This window comes from Vicia villosa, linkage group LG3, assembly GCF_029867415.1.
Source record: "Vicia villosa cultivar HV-30 ecotype Madison, WI linkage group LG3, Vvil1.0, whole genome shotgun sequence".
Lineage (NCBI taxonomy): Eukaryota > Viridiplantae > Streptophyta > Magnoliopsida > Fabales > Fabaceae > Vicia > Vicia villosa.
This window is the reverse complement of record NC_081182.1, coordinates 44,693,062-44,716,768: the sequence shown is the minus strand read 5'-3', so window position 1 is coordinate 44,716,768 and position 23,707 is coordinate 44,693,062. Positions and strand designations below refer to the sequence as shown.

General features: G+C 31.3%; 4 protein-coding genes across 4 annotated transcripts; 3 read left to right on the top strand and 1 right to left on the bottom strand.

The window, feature by feature from the left end:
- The first annotated feature begins 621 nt into the window (after nucleotides 1–621).
- Nucleotides 622–1,714, top strand: LOC131655582 (large ribosomal subunit protein uL6). Its single transcript, XM_058925422.1, has 3 exons — nucleotides 622–1,064; nucleotides 1,234–1,356; nucleotides 1,449–1,714. Exons 1-3 carry the CDS (start codon nucleotides 693–695, stop codon nucleotides 1,533–1,535), a joined length of 582 nt encoding a protein of 193 aa, XP_058781405.1. The 5' UTR covers nucleotides 622–692; the 3' UTR covers nucleotides 1,536–1,714.
- A 2,927-nt stretch (nucleotides 1,715–4,641) lies between these two features.
- LOC131661221 (uncharacterized) lies at nucleotides 4,642–10,317 on the top strand. Its single transcript, XM_058930678.1, has 9 exons — nucleotides 4,642–4,945; nucleotides 5,023–5,269; nucleotides 5,356–5,505; nucleotides 7,259–7,316; nucleotides 7,406–7,498; nucleotides 7,639–7,737; nucleotides 8,123–8,214; nucleotides 9,580–9,639; nucleotides 9,731–10,317. The coding sequence occupies exons 1-9, from the start codon at nucleotides 4,785–4,787 to the stop codon at nucleotides 9,998–10,000; spliced, it is 1,230 nt and encodes a 409-aa protein (XP_058786661.1). The 5' UTR covers nucleotides 4,642–4,784; the 3' UTR covers nucleotides 10,001–10,317.
- Nucleotides 10,318–16,726: 6,409 nt separating this feature from the next.
- Nucleotides 16,727–17,423, bottom strand: LOC131655581 (uncharacterized). The gene has a single exon (XM_058925421.1). It carries the CDS (start codon nucleotides 17,178–17,180, stop codon nucleotides 16,812–16,814), a length of 369 nt encoding a protein of 122 aa, XP_058781404.1. The 5' UTR covers nucleotides 17,181–17,423; the 3' UTR covers nucleotides 16,727–16,811.
- A 5,681-nt stretch (nucleotides 17,424–23,104) lies between these two features.
- On the top strand, nucleotides 23,105–23,599 carry LOC131655579 (uncharacterized). The gene has a single exon (XM_058925420.1). The coding sequence runs from the start codon at nucleotides 23,161–23,163 to the stop codon at nucleotides 23,443–23,445; it is 285 nt and encodes a 94-aa protein (XP_058781403.1). The 5' UTR covers nucleotides 23,105–23,160; the 3' UTR covers nucleotides 23,446–23,599.
- The last annotated feature ends 108 nt before the right edge of the window (nucleotides 23,600–23,707 follow it).

Here is a 23,707-nt window from a genome sequence, read left to right as displayed (position 1 = left end):
CATTAACTTTGTTTATTTCAGACGTGACATTGAAAGAAGCTTTCCACTTTCAACACCACATAACTCTTTATGTACACTATTTTTTTCTTGGTCTCTCTATTGTTTTTTTCCTTTGTCTCTCTTTATAAAACCAACTATTTGGACTTGTCTTGTTTACCTAATGTGGTTCACTTATAAGGCGATTCAAGTGTTCTTTGAGTAACGTTTTTTATGCCCTTATTATTATTATATATTAAAATGTAAATTTAAAAGACAAAATAAACTAAAATGCAATTCATATGTTAAAAAATTATAGCATAAATAATTTAATCTATAGTGTATACTAACTCACAATAATGTAAAATTTAAACACATATTTAATGTGATTTGATTAAATCATTATGAAATAAAATTATATATCTTGACTGCATGAAAAAAAATTAGGCAAAAAAACAGCAGGTGTGTCCTAGAAAAATAATAATCTGTAAATAGCAATTGAGTATTTATTTTTGTTTTTGGGAAAATGGTAAGCAAGTATTGGGCTAAACCTAACGTGCGCTACTAATTTTTAAAGCCCAAAACCCGAACAAGACCAGAATAACAAAACAGCCACTATATATCAAACTAGGGTTTTGGAATTAACATTCTGGAGAGTGGTGAGCGACACAGGGAGAGAGGCACAGTACAGTTTGAACGATCCCACACTATCAAAAATGAAGACCATTCTATCTTCCGAGACCATGAACATCCCTGACGGTGTTAGCATCAAGGTTAACGCCAAGGTGATCGAGGTCGAAGGCCCACGCGGCAAGCTCGTTCGTGACTTCAAGCATCTCAACCTAGATTTTGATCTCATCACCGATGAGGAAGGGAAGAAGAAGCTCAAGATCGACGCCTGGTTCGGTTCCCGGAAAACCTCTGCCGCCATCAGAACCGCTCTCAGCCACGTCGAGAATCTCATCACTGGTGTCACCAAGGGTTTCCGCTACAAGATGAGGTTTGTGTATGCTCATTTTCCTATCAATGCTAGCATTACCAATGAGAACAAGTCCATCGAGATCCGTAACTTTCTCGGTGAGAAGAAGGTATGTATTTAATTTCATTTAACCCTAGTTTCATTCCGATTTGTAATTTCTTACCTTATAATTTTTCATGATCTGAATTGAAATGACCTAATTTATCAATTATGTAACTTTGATTATGTGTTTTTAGCAGTTTGAGAATTCTTGGTAATAGAATTGAATTGTGTATTAGGTGAGGAAAGTTGATTTGCTTGATGGAGTTTCAATTGTTCGATCTGAGAAGGTGAAGGATGAGGTTGTTTTGGATGGAAATGACATTGAACTTGTTTCTCGATCATGTGCTCTTATTAACCAGGTACATTCTTTGTAATGTGTGATGTTTTATGGTTTTGTGTTTTGATGTTAGGTAATGTTTCTGAATGGTTTTGTTTTTTTTTTTTGGAACAGAAATGCCATGTTAAAAAGAAGGATATCAGGAAGTTTCTTGATGGTATTTATGTTAGTGAGAAGGGAGCTGTAGTTGTTGAAGAATAGACTGATACTATCATAAGCATATCTTTTTTGTAGTTTCATTTGAGGTTTTCTTGTTTATGGATTATTGCTTACTCTTTTGTTGGGTACTTGGAGACAGTTTACATTTGTTTTTGAGTATGGATGTTTTTGTTATCAAGGTTTTGTCGTTGGGAATATCTTACTTAAACCTATTGCTCTCATATGCTTTATGCTCTTGTTGTTCAGTTTTCACTCTAGTGCCTCATTTATATGCTTTTCTGCCCAGTGTTTACTGCGAGGAACATGTTAATAATTATGCACAATTACATCCTTGCAAAAGTGTAAGAGTGATTTGTGTCATGTTGGATAATTGGAATAATTTACTATCAAAATAACTTTTTAATTGTATCTATTTAGGCCAGAAACGCCTACATTCTGCACTCAACTTTGTTGTCCTGTTTTGAAGATTCTGCTAAATTCTGCCTACAATCTCTTTATGCTATACGAGTCTCATGCATGGTTTTGTCATCAATGATAGGTTTTGCAATACATGAGTATTTTGAGTTATTCAACGGGTCATCATGGGTTAAAACCTGTTTTCAGATAATATCAACAAACACTTAAAATACCATTTAAAAAGTAATTGTTAAGCATATAGTTATGACATTTTCCCTCTAAGCTCTAAACACATTTTCTCCTTTTTGTTTTTGCGTGTGTACAGTTTGTGTGAGTTATTTTTCACTCTTGTTTGTGTTCTTCCTATATCTCTTTTGTTGCTTGCAACTTCGTCTTCTAATTCATTGCTCTCCTTAAGCCTCTAATTCATTGCTCTCAATAAGCCAGACATGCAGTTTCGCCTTCTCAGTTGTTTTATGTGCTTAACTTGGCCTAGTTCTGAGTTCGTCTTCTTTCCCTCTCTTATTCCTTTTATTTCTTCTTTTGTTTGCAACTGTCGCCTACCTTCCTGTGTGCTGTTCAGGTGTTGTCGTAACTCTTTATTCTAATTTGATTTTATCCTCTACACGACCATCTTTATTTTAGACGAAATGTTACTGCAAATGTATGAAGATGTTAACGATGAAGTGCAATTGGCTATAAATATTAAATACTCCTTGTACTGAAGTGAAAAGGCATCCAAGCTTATACTAGCACTAAATTTACCTTTGTAAAGCATAAATACTTCACATTGAAGTATGTTTTATTACTTTATTCAATTTTTATTCTAACATTGTTGCTGACTGGATAAAAGTCTCCCTTCGGAGCAATTTAATTTAAGCAAATTTCAACTTTTCTTATTATTTTCTTTGCTCAATTTTAATATGTATGCCATGTAATCATGCTTTTTAATGGTTAGCTTTACCATGTCTGAGTAATCTGGTTGAGTCTGAAACATGAGGAACGCCCTACCAACATGCCTCGTATAAATTGCACGCTAAATAAATTGTATCGAAATACCGTCCATGACTCTAAAGAGGAAACAATATTGGATTTAGAAATCTGGATTTTTTATTTTTAAATAGTGAAAACATTTTTTAATCGAATAAGAAATTACTATACTTTAAAAGGGATTTTAAACTTATAACTTTGATTCCACGAATAGATTTAAAATTTGATAACGGACACTTGCAAGCAGATTGTACCTCTAAGTTAGTTTTTCTTCTAAAAATATTTATTTCGAAACCATGTTTCAACCTCTAGTTGTTAAATTTGACTTAAAACTCGTTATTTTAAATTTTGGAGTAAAAACAAACCATACACATAGCCTTAACACACATAGGAATAACATATAACTATACACCGGTCTCTGTGAGATTCATCAATCTTTTATACTAAATTGATAAAGCCATATAGTTGCGGTTTATCAGCTAAAGATGCAGATAATGTCATGAGAGGACTTGGTCTCCTTGTATTGTGAGGAGAGTGGTTTCTCACTTTGATAAACCTTTCGTTAGTTAGTCATTATGGGTCCACATCATCACCCACGTTTACTGGGCGAGTGGGCAGTTGAAGCTCGTTCCAGGCGGTCTCGCAACCTGTTTCAAGCGACCATATGGCTTATTCGAGCGACCCCTAGCTTTGTAGGATAGCTCACCCATTTCCATGGCGCATATGCATAACCTTCCCTCTTTTTCATGGACCATCCCCTCTTAAGGGTCTGATAAAATATAACACTAAAATATATAAACCTTAAATGCTCAAAATATATTATAATTTTTTTTTAATGATTTGAAAGTTATGCACAAAGTTTTAACATTTTGAAAATGAATGAGAAGATTGATTTGAATTGTATTAAAATTTGTATGAAAGAAGTTATTTAAAAACTAATGTATTTTATCTTAAATACATCCTAAGAAACCCCTATGAATTGATGTAAAAGTTTGAGACATTCTCATGAAGGTTTCCGTAGACCACTAAGTGCCTTAGCCAATGGAGAACGGTTGTGGGTTGGCTAAAGACCCAAATGACCAAAACCCAATTCATCTCAAATCCATTCCATTTAATCCAAGGTATAAAATTAGTCCATACACAAAAAATAAGGTACATTCTCTGATCTTCATTTTTCACTACACTCATCTTGAATTGATTTGGACGCCGGAGTGTTAACCATGCATGTCTACCCCGCACTGCCGTGACGAAGATTAGCACCACTGTTTCAAGGTCACAGGTTCTCCAACTGTATCCATTTTTGGTTCGTGAACGGAACAATTACCTATACATTATCGGTTGCTCAGACTCCATGAACATCGTGACTCTTATCTAAGATCCCCGACCTATGATGTACCTATTTTTTCCATCTAAAATATCTAGGACTTCATATCTCTGAATTTGAGTATCCAAATTTGCCGTACGTTGCAAAACGGAATCAATGTACAAACTATTCTATTAACTTTGATGCCCTCTTATCAAGACATTTTGAAGATCACCTCTTGCTTTATCTCGGTTTTATTGGCAGAATGTAGTCGAGTTTTTTTTCCACGTCCTATTTTTTTTCTTTTCTTTTTTATTTATTATCAAAAATAAAAAAAATTAAATTAAAGGACTTAAGTACAATCTGTAATTCTGTATGATGTATCTACAAAATTTCAATAGATAATTTGAGTACAAATAAAATAAACAAATCAATAAAAAAAAAAGTAGAGGTAAGAGGTTTTACTAGGGCTTTAGTTTTATCAACCAAAAATTGACTAACAAGAAAGAAAGAAAATTGATTAACAAGAAAGAAAATTGATGAACACGAAAGAAAGAGAATAAGGGGGTTGTTGTTGCTGCAGACAAATCCAAACACCGAAAATGGCCAACATCTTGAAAACCAATTCAGGAAGAATAGCACTTCGTTCAATCACCCACTCCTTGGCGGCGGCGTCAACTACAACTACCAACCACACTTCTTCACTCCCCTCTCGTTTATCTTCCGTTCGGTTTCTTCGCAGTGGCCGAGATCCTATCTCAAGGTAGGTTAATTTCATTCCCAATTACGATGTTTCGCTTCATTGAATCCATTATTTTATTGAATTGAATTTCTGATCAGGAATTATGAAACTATTCCTCCGGTGAATTGGGGGGTTCGGATTGTACCGGAGAAGAAAGCTTTTGTCATTGAGCGATTCGGGAAATACGTGAAGACTCTTCCCTCTGGAATTCATTTCTTGATCCCATTTGTGGATAGAATTGCTTACGTGCATTCGCTAAAGGAAGAAGCAATCAGTATTCCTGATCAGTCTGCTATCACTAAAGATAATGTCACCATTCTCATTGATGGTGTGCTTTATGTTAAGGTGTTTCGATTGTTCTGTCAATAATTTGGTTCTTTTTGTTTTCTTTCTTGGGGTTGTTTTTTGAGTTGTGTTTTCTTGGAGTGCAGATTGTGGATCCTAAACTTGCTTCTTATGGGGTTGAGAATCCCATTTATGCTGTCATTCAGCTGGCTCAAACCACAATGCGTAGTGAACTCGGGAAGATTACTCTCGACAAGACCTTTGCGGAAAGGGATACGCTCAATGAAAATATTGTGGTGAGTTTATTTCAATGAACTCGTTGTTTGTGCTATGCTAGTTAGTTATGTTACCATTGATTCATCCTTTAGTGTTTAGTTACTTACTTCAGTCTTAAGCCATACTTAAAATCTTGTTAGCGTAAATCTTAGATATGTAGGGCATAGTTAAGTTCTTAAATGAATGTGCCTTTTCGGATGGGGCTTTAGGGATTTGATTGAAGGATAACCTGTCTAACTTATAACTTGACATCTTTTAATTTTGTTATATTAAGATATGGGGGAAAAAGAAATAACAGAAAGGAATGAGACAAGAGATAAAGATGAAATATTTTGTTGGTTATGGAGCATTGGCTCATTTCCTCTTATTATTAGATGCAGTGTGGCTTTAAGTCCTTGACTGATGATAATACGGGATGCAGTTGGTGCTTTGGATATGATAAAGCTAAATTCATTTCAGCAACTTGACTTTAATACATCAAATACTTTAGCCAAGTCTGTTAGATCAGGGATAAGCAAAGTGGCACAAAGAGCAGGAACACAACTGGGTATTATTCATATAACCTAGATATTACCTAGTCGGCTGAATTATACAGCAGTGGCTAGCTACAACAATTGAACCAGAAAAGAAATGACCACCCAAAATAGACCTGGAACCACCCTTACAGGACAGGTCTCTTACAAAGAGATGACCTCTCAGCCTCACAAAACAACTTCCAAAACAAAATATCTTCTTTCCCCCGAACATCCAGAAGCACTTCTAAGCGGATTTGCTAACTAATTCTTCCCCTTTTCCTGCTACACCCTTATTTCTACTCTGAAACTCCAAATTCAATGATTTCTTACTTCACATAGTCATTGATCACTAGTTGGAATCATGCCTTTCTCACAGCTCCTCATTAACATAATGCAAACACCGGTTTTGCAACTTAATTCATCCAGACTACAAGTTCCTTAAAGTATATGGGTTTGCCTGGTATTCTTTTCTTAGACACTTTCAATTCATAAAATTGTTTAACAACTGTATGAAGTGCATATTTTCTCGGGTTATTCATCCTCTTGGGAAATGTGTGCCTGCTACTCATATATCAGATACTATGTGAATAAGGAAAAATTATTTATTAAACAAATGCATCTCAAATATTACACCTAACATCTGCTTAGAGATCTCATTTAACAAAGTCAAGCACCCTAATAAGCCATTATTGTTCTAAGTGGAGGTATGATAATCTAAAATAGAATAAAATTCTGAAATAGCAAGTAAGAATAAATCATATAAAAAATCAAAAGCCATATTTATGACATTTAAACTCTAAATGACTTGCCAAAACTAACCACCCAATCTATAGCAGATCTCTGTATGCACGTACTTACTCATTTGGACATGGTTTTTAATCGTTCTTAAAGGTTAGCAGTTATTTTATAGCAACGAAAATAGTGTTATCAATGGTAGGCGGCGGCAGATTGTTGTGGCCAGCCATAAACCTGCCATATAAACATGGTGTCGTGGTCTTATGGCGGCTGTCACAAATCTGCCATGCTATAATGCCGTGGTGAAAATTTGACACCACTGAATGAAGGTAGATTACAAACATAAACCAACAGCTATGGACTTGCTCTCCCATGTATTTTCTTTTTATGTACCATTTGTAAACCACAAGCTTAATAATTTTAAATTTTGTCTTGAAGAAGTATATACTATATAAAGAATAACTCTCTCGTCATCTGCAGCCAAACTTAATAATGGTTAATTTAACTGACTAAATTGTTGCAGGAATCCATTAACGTGGCTGCAAAAAGTTGGGGTCTAGAATGTCTTCGATATGAAATAAGTGAGTTTGTTGGCAATCTGTGAACGATTATCCCTTATCTGTTACTCGACAATAACTGTGTAATTTCTTTCGTGGTTGTCTTTCTACAGGGGATATCTCTCCTCCACGTGGAGTGAAAGCAGCTATGGAGATGCAAGCAGAAGCAGAACGGAAAAAGAGAGCTCAAATTCTTGAGTCCGAAGGTAATCAATTTGATATTTCAATTCTTCATATGTCCAAGGATGACATTGCATCATTATCATCCTGAAATTTGTTTCAATACCGATATCGTTCCAATTTGTAGTTTGTGTTTATGGCTTTGACAACCTATAGTGTTGAACAGGAGAAAGACAGGCTCATATAAACATTGCTGAAGGGAAGAAGAGTTCAGTGATCTTGGCATCAGAAGCATCTATGATGGATCAAGCAAACAGAGCAAGAGGTTAGTTACATTTTGATATATTGGTTCCAATTTCCTCTTCTGCGAAAATATTATTCTCTAAGATAGCTTTGATGTCTGGTGGATTTGATGTGCTAAGTGCCAACTCATATTTAATTTGAAACTTTTATTTATATCAGTGTGCTCATTTGTAGAGTCTAAGACTCTTGTTAGATGAATGATTTTCTGCATGCAGAGATGATAAATCATGGATTGGACCATTCTTACTTAAGTATTGAGACGTGACCATAAATTTGGTGTTCAATTTAGCATGCTGTCATCATCTGTTTTCTTTATCTATTAATTTAGCTTGATTGATTTTCCCTTACTACACTGTTACTTCCGCTTGATATCTTCAAAACTTATTATTAGCACCATTCTTTTTCAGGTGAGGCTGAAGCCATCATTGCCAAGGCAAGAGCGACAGCTGAAGGACTTTCTATGGTGTCACAAACCCTAAAAGAAAATGGAGGATCAGAGGTTAGGTTATACAGTTCTTTCTGTTACATTTTTTTGTTAATACTATTTTAGTAATTTTGTAGCTTTTCATCTAAGTATTACAATGCGTTGGCCGGAATTCATGTTTAGATTGCAAGCTCCTTATATTTAGAGTTCCATTGTTTGTGTATCAAAGATGCTTGGAAATTTTAAACTTTCGATATCCTAGCATTCCACTCAGACAAACTAAACACGTGAGTGACTACATTTGTAAACACGTAAGTGACTACATTTGTATAAAGTGCAGTTGACCGTATCTCGTGTAATGTTTGTTTTCTTGGAGGAGCATTTAACCCACTCATACCATGTTACAAACTTAATGTTTTGCTGTATCAACCCAAAATCAAGAATGCTCATAAATGCATGTTTGATTAAATGTGAAAATGTAGCTTTTACATTGCTTTGCAGTAAAAGTTTCACACTAAGAAACTTATGTTTCATTTTTTGTGAAAATGGTTTGTGAGAATAACTTTTTCAGGAAAACAATGTTAGACTCCTATTATCTGGTAATTTGTAGAAACAAGTGTTTGATTAACACTTAATATATTCTTGTGCACTATTTGTCAAAGAGGGGTATGTATATGCTATAGGGGCAGGCACACAAATTTATTCGCACGTTTCATGGATACCTTTTTTCGCACCTCCTTTTCTAGGAATAAAAACATGGGAAGTAGATGCTATTTTATTCTTGTGAATATTTTCTGTGAGAATAAATTTTTGTAACTCTTTAACAAACATGAGAATCTATATTTCCAACTTCCATAATTCTTGGAAATAAACTTAGTTTTGATAAGTTTCCAAGCCTAAATCACTTCTCTTCTATTTTACTATGACCAAAATTCATTTCTCAATATATCAAGGGAATCAAGTTTGCAAATGCTTGTCTAAACTCAATTAAACAGAGTAGAAGTTTGCAAATGCTTGTCTAAACTCACATTAAACAGAGTAGAAGTGTTTATTATGGTTAAGTTTGCGTTATTTCTGAAACTGGTAAAAAACTTATCTTGATATTATGTTTGTGTATCTTGAAGTAGCTCATAGGATTGGTTTCTCATGTCAGAGTATCTCAGAAGATCAGTTTTCATATTATTTAGTTATTCTCATGATTTGTTTCCCTATTCAATTAAGACCAGGTGTCCTGTATCCTTGTAATGGGTTACTGCTTAGTGTTGTATATCAAATTATTATGAATCATATTGGAGTTTTAATTGTTTTTCTTCTCTTGTCTAAATCTCCAATCCCCATAACTTCAGCATCTGGAATGTAAAGTTTCCTGTTAATCAACACGCAGTGAACGAGTCTCATGGAATAACAAAGAACGAATCATTATTGTCATTTGTTTTGCAGGCAGCAAGTTTAAGAATAGCAGAGCAGTATATTCATGCTTTCGGTAACATAGCCAAGGAGGTAATAGCTAAATGTTGATTGACATGCAAGTTTATGCACTGCACAGTTTGCCCATATTGAAATTTATATATTACTCTTTTCTTTTCCTCAGGGCACCACAATGTTGCTTCCTAGCTCTGCATCCAATCCTGCTAACATGATGGCTCAAGCCCTTACTATGTATAAAAGCTTAATTGGTAATGTTCCTAGTAACACGCACAGTGGGACCTCACCCCCTTCAATAGCAGGACAAAAAGAAGGAAGCTATTCATCTGGCGAGGTTAAAGATGAGAGCTCAACAACCCTTACTACATCCAGAGGAATCCCAGATCATCCCGGAACATCTGGATTTTCACTTCAGAGTCCCCCAAATAGGGAGTAGTATTTGATTTTACTGAACTTGCCATTCTAATGAGTTGATTTGTTTTTCGATGCATGGATGTTATTGTGAAAATTGAGTTTAGAGTTCGGAGAAAGGGAAGTAGAAGAGTTTTATTAAACTTCATTTTTTATTGCTAGTTGTTGTTGCATTGATTACAGGATACACATAGTTTATGACTAGACAAAAGATATTGAATATCTCTTTCTTCCTAACTGGCAAATTTGGGGAGAAAGAAAGAAATGAAAAGTAGTATCACGCCATCTCTCATGTATGCTACTAATATGTTCTTACATTAATAATTTTTGCCTGCACACTTATTACGTGGTTTCCCTTGTATTTAGCAGATGGTTGTTTGTGACTTTGTACAGTGTATGTAGTGTACACGGGCAGTGTTTCCCGACTTTGCAACCAGGCTCTGGTAAATGTCAACCAGACAGTATTTGCAAATATTTACCAGGGCATGAGCATTATTGTTTTTGTTGGTAATTTGTCTTGGTTGAAGTTTTTGTTTAATTTTCAAAGAAATCCACTGGTTTTGATTTATTTTAAATTCGATATTGTTTTTGTAACTTATTGTCTGAATTTTTTTGGTCAAAAAGTTGTTGTCCGAGTTGATTAGCAGGTTTTCCATTTTCAGATCCCCAAGTTCTTTAAACAAAAATCATGTTAACAAAAATTATGCACGTATGATGGTACACGAAATTAAACTAAATTCAGCATACAACAACAATTATAACAACAAATCAAAATCATGTATTAGAACACCCAATCCTGAAATCAAGGATTCTTCATTCTACCCCTCATACTTTTTTTTTGAACAAAATCTACCCCTCATACTTAAACACCCATTGAAGGAGAAATATCCCGGTGTTTTTCTAGCAACAATGGAATCTTACACTTGGGTTCTTCTTCTTCTTCTACCTCTAGCCTCTTTGATCTCACTCTTGACTCCTTACCATTTTTCTTCTTAATTTACATGTACAGACGTACTCTAGGTTAATTCACTCTTAACCTTAAATATTAGGTTAATCTAATTAAAAGTCAGCTTCCACCCCACTTAATCTCTTCTTTCACTCCTTCACCTCATTATTCTTCTAATTAACAATTTAACCCCATCTCTTTCTATTATCTATTTTTCTTAATTTATTTTAGTTAATAAAATACTAATATTTTAGATTTAATCTAGTTTTCTCCTTGCACTCCATGATACTAACCATACACCCTCCAACACTTATTTATTTAATTAAACACATAATAATTAAATAAAATACACATAATATAACTAAATCACTTTAAAAAATAATCAAAAATTGGGGTGTTACAACTCCCTCATCTGGCTTTCTACCTCCTAAGTCACGTTTCCACCAACTGATCCTCCCCAAACTACTTTCACCAAGGCAATCCTTCTACCACACAAGTGCTTTACCTCTCGATCCTTTATCCGCATGGGTGATGCCTCAACATCCAGCTTATCTCTCACCTCTACATCATCCATTTGGATCACATGAGACAAATCTGGAATATATCTCATCAATTGAGACACATGAAACACATCATGAGGATTGAAAAGGTGCGACGGTAAAGCAATATAATAGGTCACCTCTCATAACCTTTGCAAGATCTGGTACATACCAATGAAACGCGGCGTGAGCTTTCGAGACTTCAAAGCTCAACTAACACCATTTACTGAAGTAACTCTAGAAAACATATGATCTCCCTTTTAGAACTCAAGTTCTTTCCTTCGCTGATCATGGTAGCTTTTTTGAAGAATTTGCAAAGATCTAATCTTCTATTGGATTGCCTTGATCTTCTCAGTCTTCTGCTGAATGATCTCAGGTCCAATTAAAGCATTCTCTCCCGACTCACACCAACATAAAGGTGTCCCACACCTCCTACCATACAACGCTTAGAACGGTGCCATTCCAATACTAGAATGAATTTTTTTGTTCTAGGTAAACTTAATCAACGGTAAAAAGCCATCCCAAAAACCTATTTGTTCAAACTTACAAACTCTCTACAAGTCTTCTAAAGATTAGATAGTCCTTTCTATCTAACCATCTGTCTGCGGATGATAAGAAGAACTCAACCACAACTTAGTATCCAAAGCCTTATGTAAACTCTCCCAGAACCTTGAAGCAAATCTCGAATCTCTATCAGATACAATACTCGACGAAATTAATTATATAAAATCAATTCACTCAAAATCAATTCTCATCACTGTAGAACCAAACACACACTCAGACCATCCTTTTCTAACCACAAAGGTTAGCGGCGTTCTTATTGTCAAGGCTTAGAGTATTCCTCTTAATATAAAGTTGGATTTTCCCACCCTTTTTTACTATGGTTTTTCTTCCCACCCATGGTCATGGTTAGCTTCTATCATTAATATTCATCCTCAGATATCATCCATAGAAATTTGTTGAGACCTTATCACTAAACTTGGTCTAAAAACTGCATAATTGTGGTGTTTGCTGGCATCATTCAGATCATTAATGGTATTGTGTATGCTAGGAATCAGTCTAGATTTGAGAACGACAAGATTACTTGCACTGCTTCCTAGCATACACAATACCATTAATGATATATATATATATATATATATATATATATATATATATATATATATATATATATATATATATATATATATATATAAATATATATAAATTTTTTTATAATCATTTGTCACATTTTATAAATCATGTCTCATTTAAAAATAAAAATATCATTAAGCATAAATATGAGAGGAGTTTAAAATTGCTTAAATTTAAAATATAAAATTAATTTTATAAATCAGCTAAAACAGAAAAACAATATATATATATATATATATATATATATATATATATATATATATATATATATATAAATATATATAAATTTTAAAATAACCTAATTAATTATTAATTTAAATAATAAATAATGAAGCATTACTTTACAATTAAATGTATTATATAAATCAACAGATTTATCAACATACATTTTTCCAATGATATATAAATTTTTATATAAGGATAATTATGACATATTAAATATTATTATTTTTCTCTTATTATTTATCCACTTTAATTTCAAAAAAACATTTAAAAACCCGAATAATATTTTATTCACTTTTTATCAAAAAAAAATTTCTTTAATTTTTTTTTGCTTATTTTCTTTCTTTTCACTGTTTTTCTGACCAGACAAAGTATAAATTTATAATTTAATTTTCATCTTTATTATTAATAATTGTTTTTTAATAAAGTATTATTAATTTATAAATATAAAAAATTTATTTATATTAATACACAAATTTAGTATTATTTATTAGTTAATAAATATCAATTGAGCTTAGACATGACAATAAAACACAGACCCACGGGTATCCACCCGAACCCGCCCCGAAGTTGACGGGGAAAACCCGCTTTGACTGGGTTTGAATTCGGATTTGGGTTTTCCCGATTATAAAAGATGAGGATGGGTCGGGTAATGGGGACCTAGTACCCACCTCGAACCCGTCCCCGAACCCGCCCCATTTATTTCAATATGTACATTATTATTTATATTTCATAATTTATATTATTAAATATGTGGCTAATGGTTTAATAATTTGATTTGTATTTATTATTTTAAATATTTGAAATATATGTATGAAATTTTTTGAGATTGTTTTATTTTGTTATTTATAATGTAATTTGATTTTTGAAAAAGTAAATATTTTTATTAAAAAAAGAGGGAAGACCCATTTTGATCCCTCACAAATATTACAGGAGTCAAATTAGTCCCTCACAAAAAAATTGACCCAACTTAATCCCTTACAAAATTTAATCGGATCATATTAGTCCTTCTGCTAATATTTTTCTCAAATCGGTTTTTTCCTACTTCTGAACCGGTTCTTTTCATACTTTTAATAAATTTTTATCTATGAGGTCTCAAATCCAAGTCCTTTCAAGTTAAATGATTTTCACTTTACAACTAGACAAATCAATTTCTATCGCTAATAAAGTGAGTATCATTTACAACTAGAAAAATCAATTTATACTGTTAGTAAAGTGGCTATTATTTACAACAAGACAAATCAATTTATATTGTTAGTAAAGTGACTATCATTTACAACTAGATAAATCAATTTCCATTGTTAATAAAGTGATTATCATTTACAATCAGACAAATCAATTTCTACGGTTAGTAAAGTGACTATCAATAACAACTAGACAAATTAATTTCTATTGTTAGTAAAGTGACTATCATTTACAAATAGACAAATAAATTTCTATTTTATTAAATTGACTGTCATTTAATCTAAAGAGACTTAGGTTCGAGACCATATTGATACAAATTTTGTATTTTTTATTTTAAATTTAGAATTGTTTAAGATTAACCACATGGGCCTAAGATCAACTCCTTAAACAATTTTGACTTTTTTATATTATTAATTTATAATTGTTTAAAAATAAAATTAAAAATAAAAATTTAAAAAATGAAAATAAAATAAAATCCAACGTGGCAATCCAGTCACAGTTTAAAACTAGGAAAAAACCGGTTTGAAAAAAATATTAACAGAAGGACTTATATGATCCGGTTAAATTTTATAAGGGATTAAATTGAGTCTATTTTATTGTGAAGGACTAATTTGACTCGTGTAATATTTGTGAGGGACCAAAATGAATCTTCACTCTTAAAAAAAATTGATTTTACCAAATAGATGGTGGCAGAGCGGAGATACCCGAACCAGTTAAGGACGAGTTTGAGTTTTAATTTCCCATACCCATTTGGGTTTGAGGCGGGTAACGGGGATTGATTGGAGATTTGGGTTTAGGTTTGGGGAGATAAAAACCGTCCCACCCCGTTGCCATGCCTTACCTCGTCTGCTTTTTATCAATCATTTTATTAATTAAACTTTTGGAGGAATTTATATAACTTTAAAAAAAGAAATAATTGATTCAAATTATCTAATTTTTTTAAAGGAATTATATATTTGTGTGCGATTCTACAGATTAATTAGTTGGAGATGCGACCAAGTAACTTTTTATTTTATTTTTGGAGAACAATTTGTGTCATTGTTTATTTCAAATGATAGTTTATTTTAATAAACACTAATTACTTTGGATAATAATAAAATAAATAAACACTAATTGTAATATTTCAGCCAATGAGTTGTACTCAGTTTTTTTGGGTCAAATACGTTGCACTCATAATATTTGTAAAAGTAAGTGAAAATATAAATTCTGGTTTGTGGTGACGGAAGTCAAAAAAACAAGATCATGTATGCTTTGTTCTTATTTGTCCTACTTAATTTTTACAAACTACAAAAAAACATATTTACACCTCAAATATGAGTTGTCATATTAAAGACTCTTACGTATTGTTTTTTACAACAAATGAATTTAGAATAAAACCAAAATAGAGAATTGATGAAGTGATAATGTGTTAATAGTGAGGTCCATTTGATTTCATAAAGTAGTTTATCATCTTAGCAAAACCTTGGAATAATATTTAGTATTACTAATAGTAACTATTTGGCTGGTTATCTCCTATAAAGATGAAAATAAAAAGAAATAAATGTGATTACTAGAATTGTATTTATTTACATAAAAATTATTTTAATTTTAGCATTAATTTAATTATTTACAAAAATAATAATAAATACTATGCATCGAGACAAAATAGCTTTCATAATATAAAATGCCAAGGCAAATTCAGGAGTGTGATGGCTTAAGACCTAAGATTTTAGGAGTTTAATTTTAAAAAAATATTTATATAGTTTTATTTAAAAAACTATATATATATCAGATCACTTTTCTTTTTATACTCATAATATTATAACAAAGTTATAAACATGTTAGATCTGAATTGCAGTTGATTACAATTTATTTAAGATTATTAATATGATTGAACGGTTTGACAACTTTATTAATTAAAAAAAATATGTTGGACAAAATTAATATTAACGTGATTATAAATAATGTTGCATGTTAAAATATTAGAAAAATAAAAATAAATAAATAAATAAATTGTGCTAAATTATGTAATGCTAAATTGTGGCAGATGTTAAAATTTACAAATTGGAAAGTTTATATTGAAAAAAACAATCAAAAAATTAATTTTTAAGTTTTAATTAAATCTATGCATAATTTTTTTAAAAGTTTTTATATTTAAATCTCAAACCAAGCATTATCTTTAATTTATTATTAACTCTTCTAAAATAAGTGTCATAATGGACACTTTTAAAAAGATTAAGGAAATGCAATAAATAAAAGAGAAAAAAATAATAATTTATTTAATTATATTTATTAATCACTGTATATTTTAATTATCATTAATACAAAGAAGAAAAATAATAAATTATTAAAGTTAATTAAAGATATAATTGGAAAATCAAATCTGAAAATGCTTTAAAAATTAAAAACCAAACTTATTTTAGAACAAATAACTTTTAGAGTGACATTTATTTTGGAAATAATAGATATATTAAACATAGAGAAAAATGATAAATGTATGAAAATAATTTTACACTGTCAACTAATCGTGATCATGTTAAATGCTAAATCACACTGTTAATTTAAAAAAAATTATGTGAGCTAATTGACAAATCCCAATTAAATAACACTGTAAAATTATTTTATACTTTCTTACATTACCTTTAACTCTTAAACACATTACCAAATATATTATTTAGCTCATAAATATGGAGCTGCTCTGTGCCACCGGAATTCTCCATTAAAGGAGTTGAGTCAACAGTGAAAGTTACAAAGTGACAAAGTCATAATTTAGTAATTTATAATTAAACTCTATTCTTTTCTAGTAAAATAGCAAAACATTAAGGAATTAATTAAAAAAGACCAAAAAGAACAGAAAATGCAAGAACAATAAGCCACACAATATGCAGAAGAAGAAATGCCTGAGCAGAGAGAGGATCCGAACCGCCATTTCCAACTTCACAAAAACCCATTTTCCCAACTTTCACACCAGCGCATGCAGCTTCCGCACACCCACACCAGTACGTCACTCCGTCGACACCGCAAACCGGGTTCGTCCGAAAACACTTCACCGGACACCATGACGACGACTCCACCGTGTCCGAGCACACGTTCTTCCCTTCTGACGGTAACCGTATTACCGGTAAAGTGATATCTTTGGCCACCAGCAACATCGACGGTAAAACGCAAATGACGATTATTGCGGCTGACATTCCGGCCATGTTTTTATGATCGGAGAGAATCGAGCTTTACGTAAATCTAGCTGGTTGTATTGAAAAGAGAAAAGACGAAATATCTGTGAGAAATGTTGAAAAGAGAAAAGACGAAATATCTGTGAGAAATGTTGAAAAGAGAAAAGAGGAAATATCTGTGAGAAATGTTGAAAAGAGAAAGAGATGAGAATCTGAAAAACTTCTGTTTACTACTAACTGAACTTCATGTTTCTTGAAACATTATATTTGCAGTTTTTAGGACAATACTCTTTCACAACAACAATTCTTTCTTAATAATTAAGATTACCATGTATATAATTCATATGAAATATATAAATAAAATTTATTGGCAATTTTGTCCTTTTTATCACATTTATCGTAATAATAATTTCAAGGCAGAAAATAATTTTGGCAGGTACCGATATCAATATCCTTATCATGCTATTTATATTAAAGAAGTTAATTTATACATGATAATCAATATTGCGATATTTGTATTAATCGAAATCGTAAAAATCAACACGCAACCGAGATGCGACCTCGGAAGTTTTTTAAAATATGATTTCAATTCCTACATTTTATTCAAAATATTGTGATTTTTTGCACAAAGTGTTTTCTATTTAATTGTATAGGGATAAAGTAAATTTGTGGTTTTGAAAATACATCAAAATTTGTTTTTTTTTCCTTTCTAAAATTTCTATTCAATTGCATAAGGATAAAATAAATTTATTGTTTGGCAAATAAATGGTATTTTATACTTCTATTTTTCTAAAAAAAATTTAAATATTTTTCGATGGTCGATTTCTTTTATTGTTTGACAGCTTTTTCAAATCTTCCGGATATAGTCGACAAATTTAGACGTATCTTATAAAAGTCGGTGACACGGTAAATAATGACTAAAAATAAAAAAATATAATATATTTTTATGAGTAAATAATTTATGTTAATAGAAATTAAAAAATTAAAATTTTTAATTATATAATTAAAACAAAAGTCACCACTTTAAAATTTAAATTCAGAACTTTTGCACAATGAATATTGCATGAAATCAATTATAAGTGTAATAAAAAGGATAAAAATCAACTGATTTTAAAATAGAAAAACTATTTTTTTTTTTTATGAATGTAATAAAATAAAGAGACGAAAACTATAATTGAGCAAAAATAAAATAAATTTAGTTTTGAAAAAAATATAAATATTATGTTTTATAAAAATAATTAAGACAGCTAATAAAATTGAATCATCAATACTTTTTTATGACAATAAAATGTATCAGTTTTTACATATATTTTTTAAAACTTGAAATCCGACCTTTCGATCGACTAATTTAAGAAGACAAATCTCACTGTTCTCACTGTCTACTAACAGGAACCCCACATTCTCAAGACTCAATTCTCCTTCACTAAACCAACTCTGTTTTTTATATTTAAAAGTAGAAGTTTTGTCTCACTGATTTAAAAGTTATATATAAACATACCAGTTTTTATTAATTTGATATGTGATTTGTTAATGGATTTTTTTTAATAATGGATTATTAAATCTAAATCATGAATTAAGTATTATATCTAAAATAGGGAATGCTAAACCATAAAATATTTTGCTTAATATTTTAAGTAACTAAAGATATGGCTGCATAAAACATGAAATAAAAGAAAAACCCTTTAATATTTGAAAACCAATTTTTTTAATGAAAAAACACTTGATGTTTTTATTCACCAAGTATTGATTTACTTATACAAAATATATAAAATATTAATTGAGCGAGTGATGTACGCTGTGTAAGTTGAATTAAACGAATTTAATGTGTTGGCTCGATGTTTAATTCCTATAAGTAGTATTAATATTTTGAATTATAAAAGTATATAAAAAAAAATCCTTTTATAAAAAAAGTCTCCTTATTATATTAAAAAATGCAATTGCTTAATAATTTAAGATTTTAAATATACTTTTAGTTCTGAGCATATTTTGGTTTAAATTTTATTATAAAAATAGTATTGATTTTCAATTCCTTAATAATCAATAATTTAAATATATCTTTAGTTCTTGAAAGATATAATTTCTTATTTAAAACTTATTGATTTATAATTTATAAATATCAACAATTTATTTTTATTAATACATAAATATAAATAATATTGCACCGAAAAATTGAATCTTAAATCATCAGTTTATATTCATTTAATATATCAATTAAGATACCAGAATCACTTTTTTTTAAAATAATTTTTATAAAAATATTATTAGTTTTCAATTTCTTAATAATCAAGAGTTTAAATTTGTTTTAGTTTTGTAAAATTTATTTATAAATTATAAATATTTTTTTAATATTTATTTGTCTTTTTCGAAGAATTAAAATTAAATATTCTACATTATATAAATTAATTTAATATGAATAAGTTTGGTAAGAACTACAATAAAAAAGTTCCAAAGCAAAAGATTTCAAATTAAAGATTAAATATTTATTTTCTAAAAGTGAATAATAATATGTTTACAAAGTCAAAACTGAAAAGCATATTTAAACCAATATTTTTCAACTTTCCTCTTTATGATTAAATATATAAAAAAGAATTATGTTATAACATATAATATTTTGGTATAACATATGATATCTTTCACTTTTGATAGGGGTGGCAAAACGGACCGTGGCCCGCCAAATCGGTCCGCGCACCCGCCAAAAATTGGTGGGTTGGGTTGAAATTTTGGCTCCGCCGCCTAGCAAAGATCGTCCCGTCAAAACTCGCCGTCCACCAAAATTCGCCCTGCCAAAACCCGCGTCGCTTATTCTTTCATTACGTCTCGCCTTAAGTTCGCCCTTTTTTAATTAATTTTAGTAATTGCAATTTTTGATGATTTTAAGTTATACTTTTATTTGTAAATATGCTTTTTTTTAAAGTAAAATTTGTTAAAAAGATACTTTTATAAAAAAAATAAGTGAAAAATTTAATTTAAAGGTAAATAAAGTCTATTAATCTATTAAAAAAATGAAAAATAAAAAATAGAGGGGTAAGTCTGCCGCCCGCCAACCTGCCATCTTGGCGGGGCGGTGTTTACCCATAATTTTGGTAAACAACCGCTAGTTTCTTGTTAAAGTTTACTTTGCAGGATCAACTAGTAAATCCCAGAATTTCATTATGCTATATTGTATTTTTAATGTTGTTTGACTTGTGTTTAATGCATAAAAGATAAGATATTGAAAAGAACAACGCACAAAATTTAAGGAAATGACAGAAGAGAAAAGCCTAAAAAGAAACGGGAAATGAAAGTACCAAAAGCGATAAGAATTTGAAAAAATAGAAGGAATCTATAGCATAATAATTAAAATGGTACGCATACGTACATTTTCAAAAAGTAACTCATTTTTCACTTTTTGCACAGAGATTTAGAGTATTCTTTAGTAACGTAAAAATGCGGACCCTAAAACCTACAAAGAACACTGCTTATATAGATTTCTGAAATAATAACTGTCCTAACAGTCGACTAAGCATCTGCCAACACGTGTCTCGATCAAGCAGCCTTCGCCTACCAGACGTCCACGTGTTCCAGAAAAAACAACTGTCTGGCCTTATCCATTGTCTTCGACTTAGATTGACTCTAACAGAAACAAATAAATATTTCTAAGCCTTTCCTTTCCAAGCGCAACACCCATGAAACTCACACCTTCGACTATGTGCCCATTTTGTCGAAATAGAGAATAACACAGATTCAAATGCCTTCAAATCTTATTACAAAATAAAGAGTCGAAATTTAGGGATAACAGGTGTAACACCCTGTTCCCCATCGCTATTTTAATTAATAAAATAAATCAGAGTAATTCAAAATTTCAATACCAAACATCAAGAATAGGATGCTACTTCGTCATCAACATTAAAAACACATATGCTCAGGTTTATAAAACATGGATGCATAACACACTTCAGATGAATCGGCAACATCATCATTATAATCCTTCAAAACAATCAACTTCTTTATTATTGCAGCGGAAAATGAAATGTAGCTATTCAGCATCATATTTATTCATCAAAAATTCCAATGACTATTCAAATAAAAGAGAGCTACACTACTCTCAAAATCTTCAACATAAAACAACAATTCAATAATTAAAACAAATAAGCGTTCATCCCTCCCCGGTGTTACATATCAGAGCATGACACCGACTCGACACGCTCGACGTCTAACCCCGCCTATTGCGGATCACATGCACGTTACCCACGCAGAGGTAACATTCAAACAGAAGGGGTGAGATATCTTACAATATAAAGGAATGCATGATAAATAATATAGGAGATATAGATCATACATAATTTCACCAATTCATTTAACATTAGCATCGTTCATCATTCAACAACACCGTTAATCATTAACAACAAATAATTCATCAGTCATACCATAAACATGATAATGTAATGCAACGGACACTGTGCAGATGCATGTGGTACCATCAGGGCATAAGTCCACACCACTTTGCCAATTTTGGGCATTAACAAGGCATAAGCCTTCATCGTAGTTTACACTCAATCCACACAATGGGCTTTAGGTCATCATAATTTGGCGATCCAGGCCATCGTGTTTGCCATTTTTAGGCCACCGTGTTTTCCATTTTCAGGCCATCGTAAAAATATGCTATGCTATGCGACTCGACAATGCGATATCATAACCATACAAAACAACAACAATGCAACAACTATGCAACCACAAGGCATAAACCTTCAACAATCGCCAATATAGGCCATCACTTCATCGTCATAACAACATCAATTCACCGTCTTATTCATACCTCATCACAGACTTCATATTACACACATCCTTGTAGCATCATCAATTCATGTATTCATCAACATCATAGCATCATCTCAATTACACAAATCATCATTACAACTCATATTCCACATAACATGTATGTGAATTAAGGCATGCTTAATATCACTTGTTTCACACAACACGCATTCTTCAGCACATAATCATCATCATACAAGTATCATCATATAATCATCCCCGTATTTTGTAATAAGTTGAGTATTCACAAAATTTGCAGTTTCCACAGTTTGTCGGCAGAGAGAAACTCTGCAGAAAATCATCATCTTCTTTCTTTTATATTTTCGTAAACCCTAATCCTTTGCTTCCCAAATTTTCTTTTTTATTTCCTTCGTTGTCATTTTGTAGTGATAAGGAATTACTCAAAAGTTTGAAATTGATTCCAATAAAATGTAATTAAATCTATATTTTAGAGAGTGCGAGTGTACTATAAATATATATTTACATATGATTGTTATTTTTATTTATTTTTTATTTGTAATTTAGTTATCATAATTTATTTTGATCATTATACATATAATGAAAGAAAACAGTTACGCCATTAAAAATGAAAAAATGAAGAAAAAAAAAAGTCCAAAGAAAGCAAACTGATAAACATACATTTTATGTAAAATTTATTTTGTAACTACGTTCTCAAAATCAATTTTAATAAAAAAATCCAAACAACATATATATTAATAAAAATTATATTTACTTATATGTATTTAAATATAAATCATTTTATATTCATTTTATTCTCCTATCAAAAGCAACTAAGTCAAAATCAAAAACTTAAATAATTGAAAAAAATAGAGAAGAAAATAAATTAAGAGGATCTTCACTTTCTATAAGGTGTATAAGTTAGTCCTTAATTTAGGTAAAATTGTAACTCACCAAGTGAACCTCCAACTCAGCCACAAACCCAAGTTTAGAATTCAAAAAAAATGCATGGATGAAACAAGAGAGGTGACAATTGTTATAACCAAATTAACAACCATCCATGCAAACGAAAGAATCGGGTCATAATTTGGCCACAAAACATGCTCTATGCCAGGTTAAATTCTACCATAACCCCGTTAATTGCTCCTAAAAAAATTCCAACCACAACGTAGTAATATATAATGCACCATTTGGTGTTCTTTTCCTTCATCACACTTCCTCCCTTTCACTTGATTCATTTAATAACCTAAACTTAATAATGGGAGGTTGTGTGAGCAGTCCTAAGGATCTTGCCTTGAACGAAGGGGAAGCCCCAGTGGAGGTTCCCACCGCGCCGGAGAAGGTTGATCAGGGCGAGACCCAAGTTGCTCAGGAGAAAGCTGAGGAAGTAGTTGAGCAGAAACAAGAGGTTGCAGGAGAGGCTGTGGAAGCCAAGGTAGAGGTGGCTGAGGCTCCCGTTGAGACTCCTGAAGCAAAGGAAGATGTTAAAGCTGAGGAACCAAAGGAGGAGAAGAAAAGTGAAGAGCCTCTTGTGACCCTGTAAAAACTATGAGTTTGTTATTGTAATTATCCTGAGCCAAATTTAATTAACTATGTGTTCTAGGAAGTTGTAACATCGTTGAGGTGATTGTTTGATTTGTAATTGTAACACTTATTGGAACATATGGTTTCAGAAATATAATTATTGTTTTTAATAATTAATTGGTCAGACTCCTTTTCTTTTTTGTTGCCCTTAGAGAAATTATGTGTTATGTTTGTTAAATATATAATAAGTGGTAAACTAATAAATAGTTATAAAATAATTT

Bases quoted from the DNA above. Each gene is read 5' to 3' on its own strand.
- LOC131655582 (XM_058925422.1), top strand. From the start codon at position 693: ATGAAGACCATTCTATCTTCCGAGACCATGAACATCCCTGACGGTGTT. The intron at 1,065-1,233 runs GTATGTATTTAA...ATTGTGTATTAG, and splicing joins ACTTTCTCGGTGAGAAGAAG to GTGAGGAAAGTTGATTTGCT. The intron at 1,357-1,448 runs GTACATTCTTTG...TTTTTGGAACAG, and splicing joins CATGTGCTCTTATTAACCAG to AAATGCCATGTTAAAAAGAA.
- LOC131661221 (XM_058930678.1), top strand. From the start codon at position 4,785: ATGGCCAACATCTTGAAAACCAATTCAGGAAGAATAGCACTTCGTTCA. The intron at 7,499-7,638 runs GTAATCAATTTG...AGTGTTGAACAG, and splicing joins TCAAATTCTTGAGTCCGAAG to GAGAAAGACAGGCTCATATA. The intron at 8,215-9,579 runs GTTAGGTTATAC...TTTGTTTTGCAG, and splicing joins AAGAAAATGGAGGATCAGAG to GCAGCAAGTTTAAGAATAGC.
- LOC131655581 (XM_058925421.1), bottom strand. From the start codon at position 17,180: ATGGCCGGAATGTCAGCCGCAATAATCGTCATTTGCGTTTTACCGTCG.
- LOC131655579 (XM_058925420.1), top strand. From the start codon at position 23,161: ATGGGAGGTTGTGTGAGCAGTCCTAAGGATCTTGCCTTGAACGAAGGG.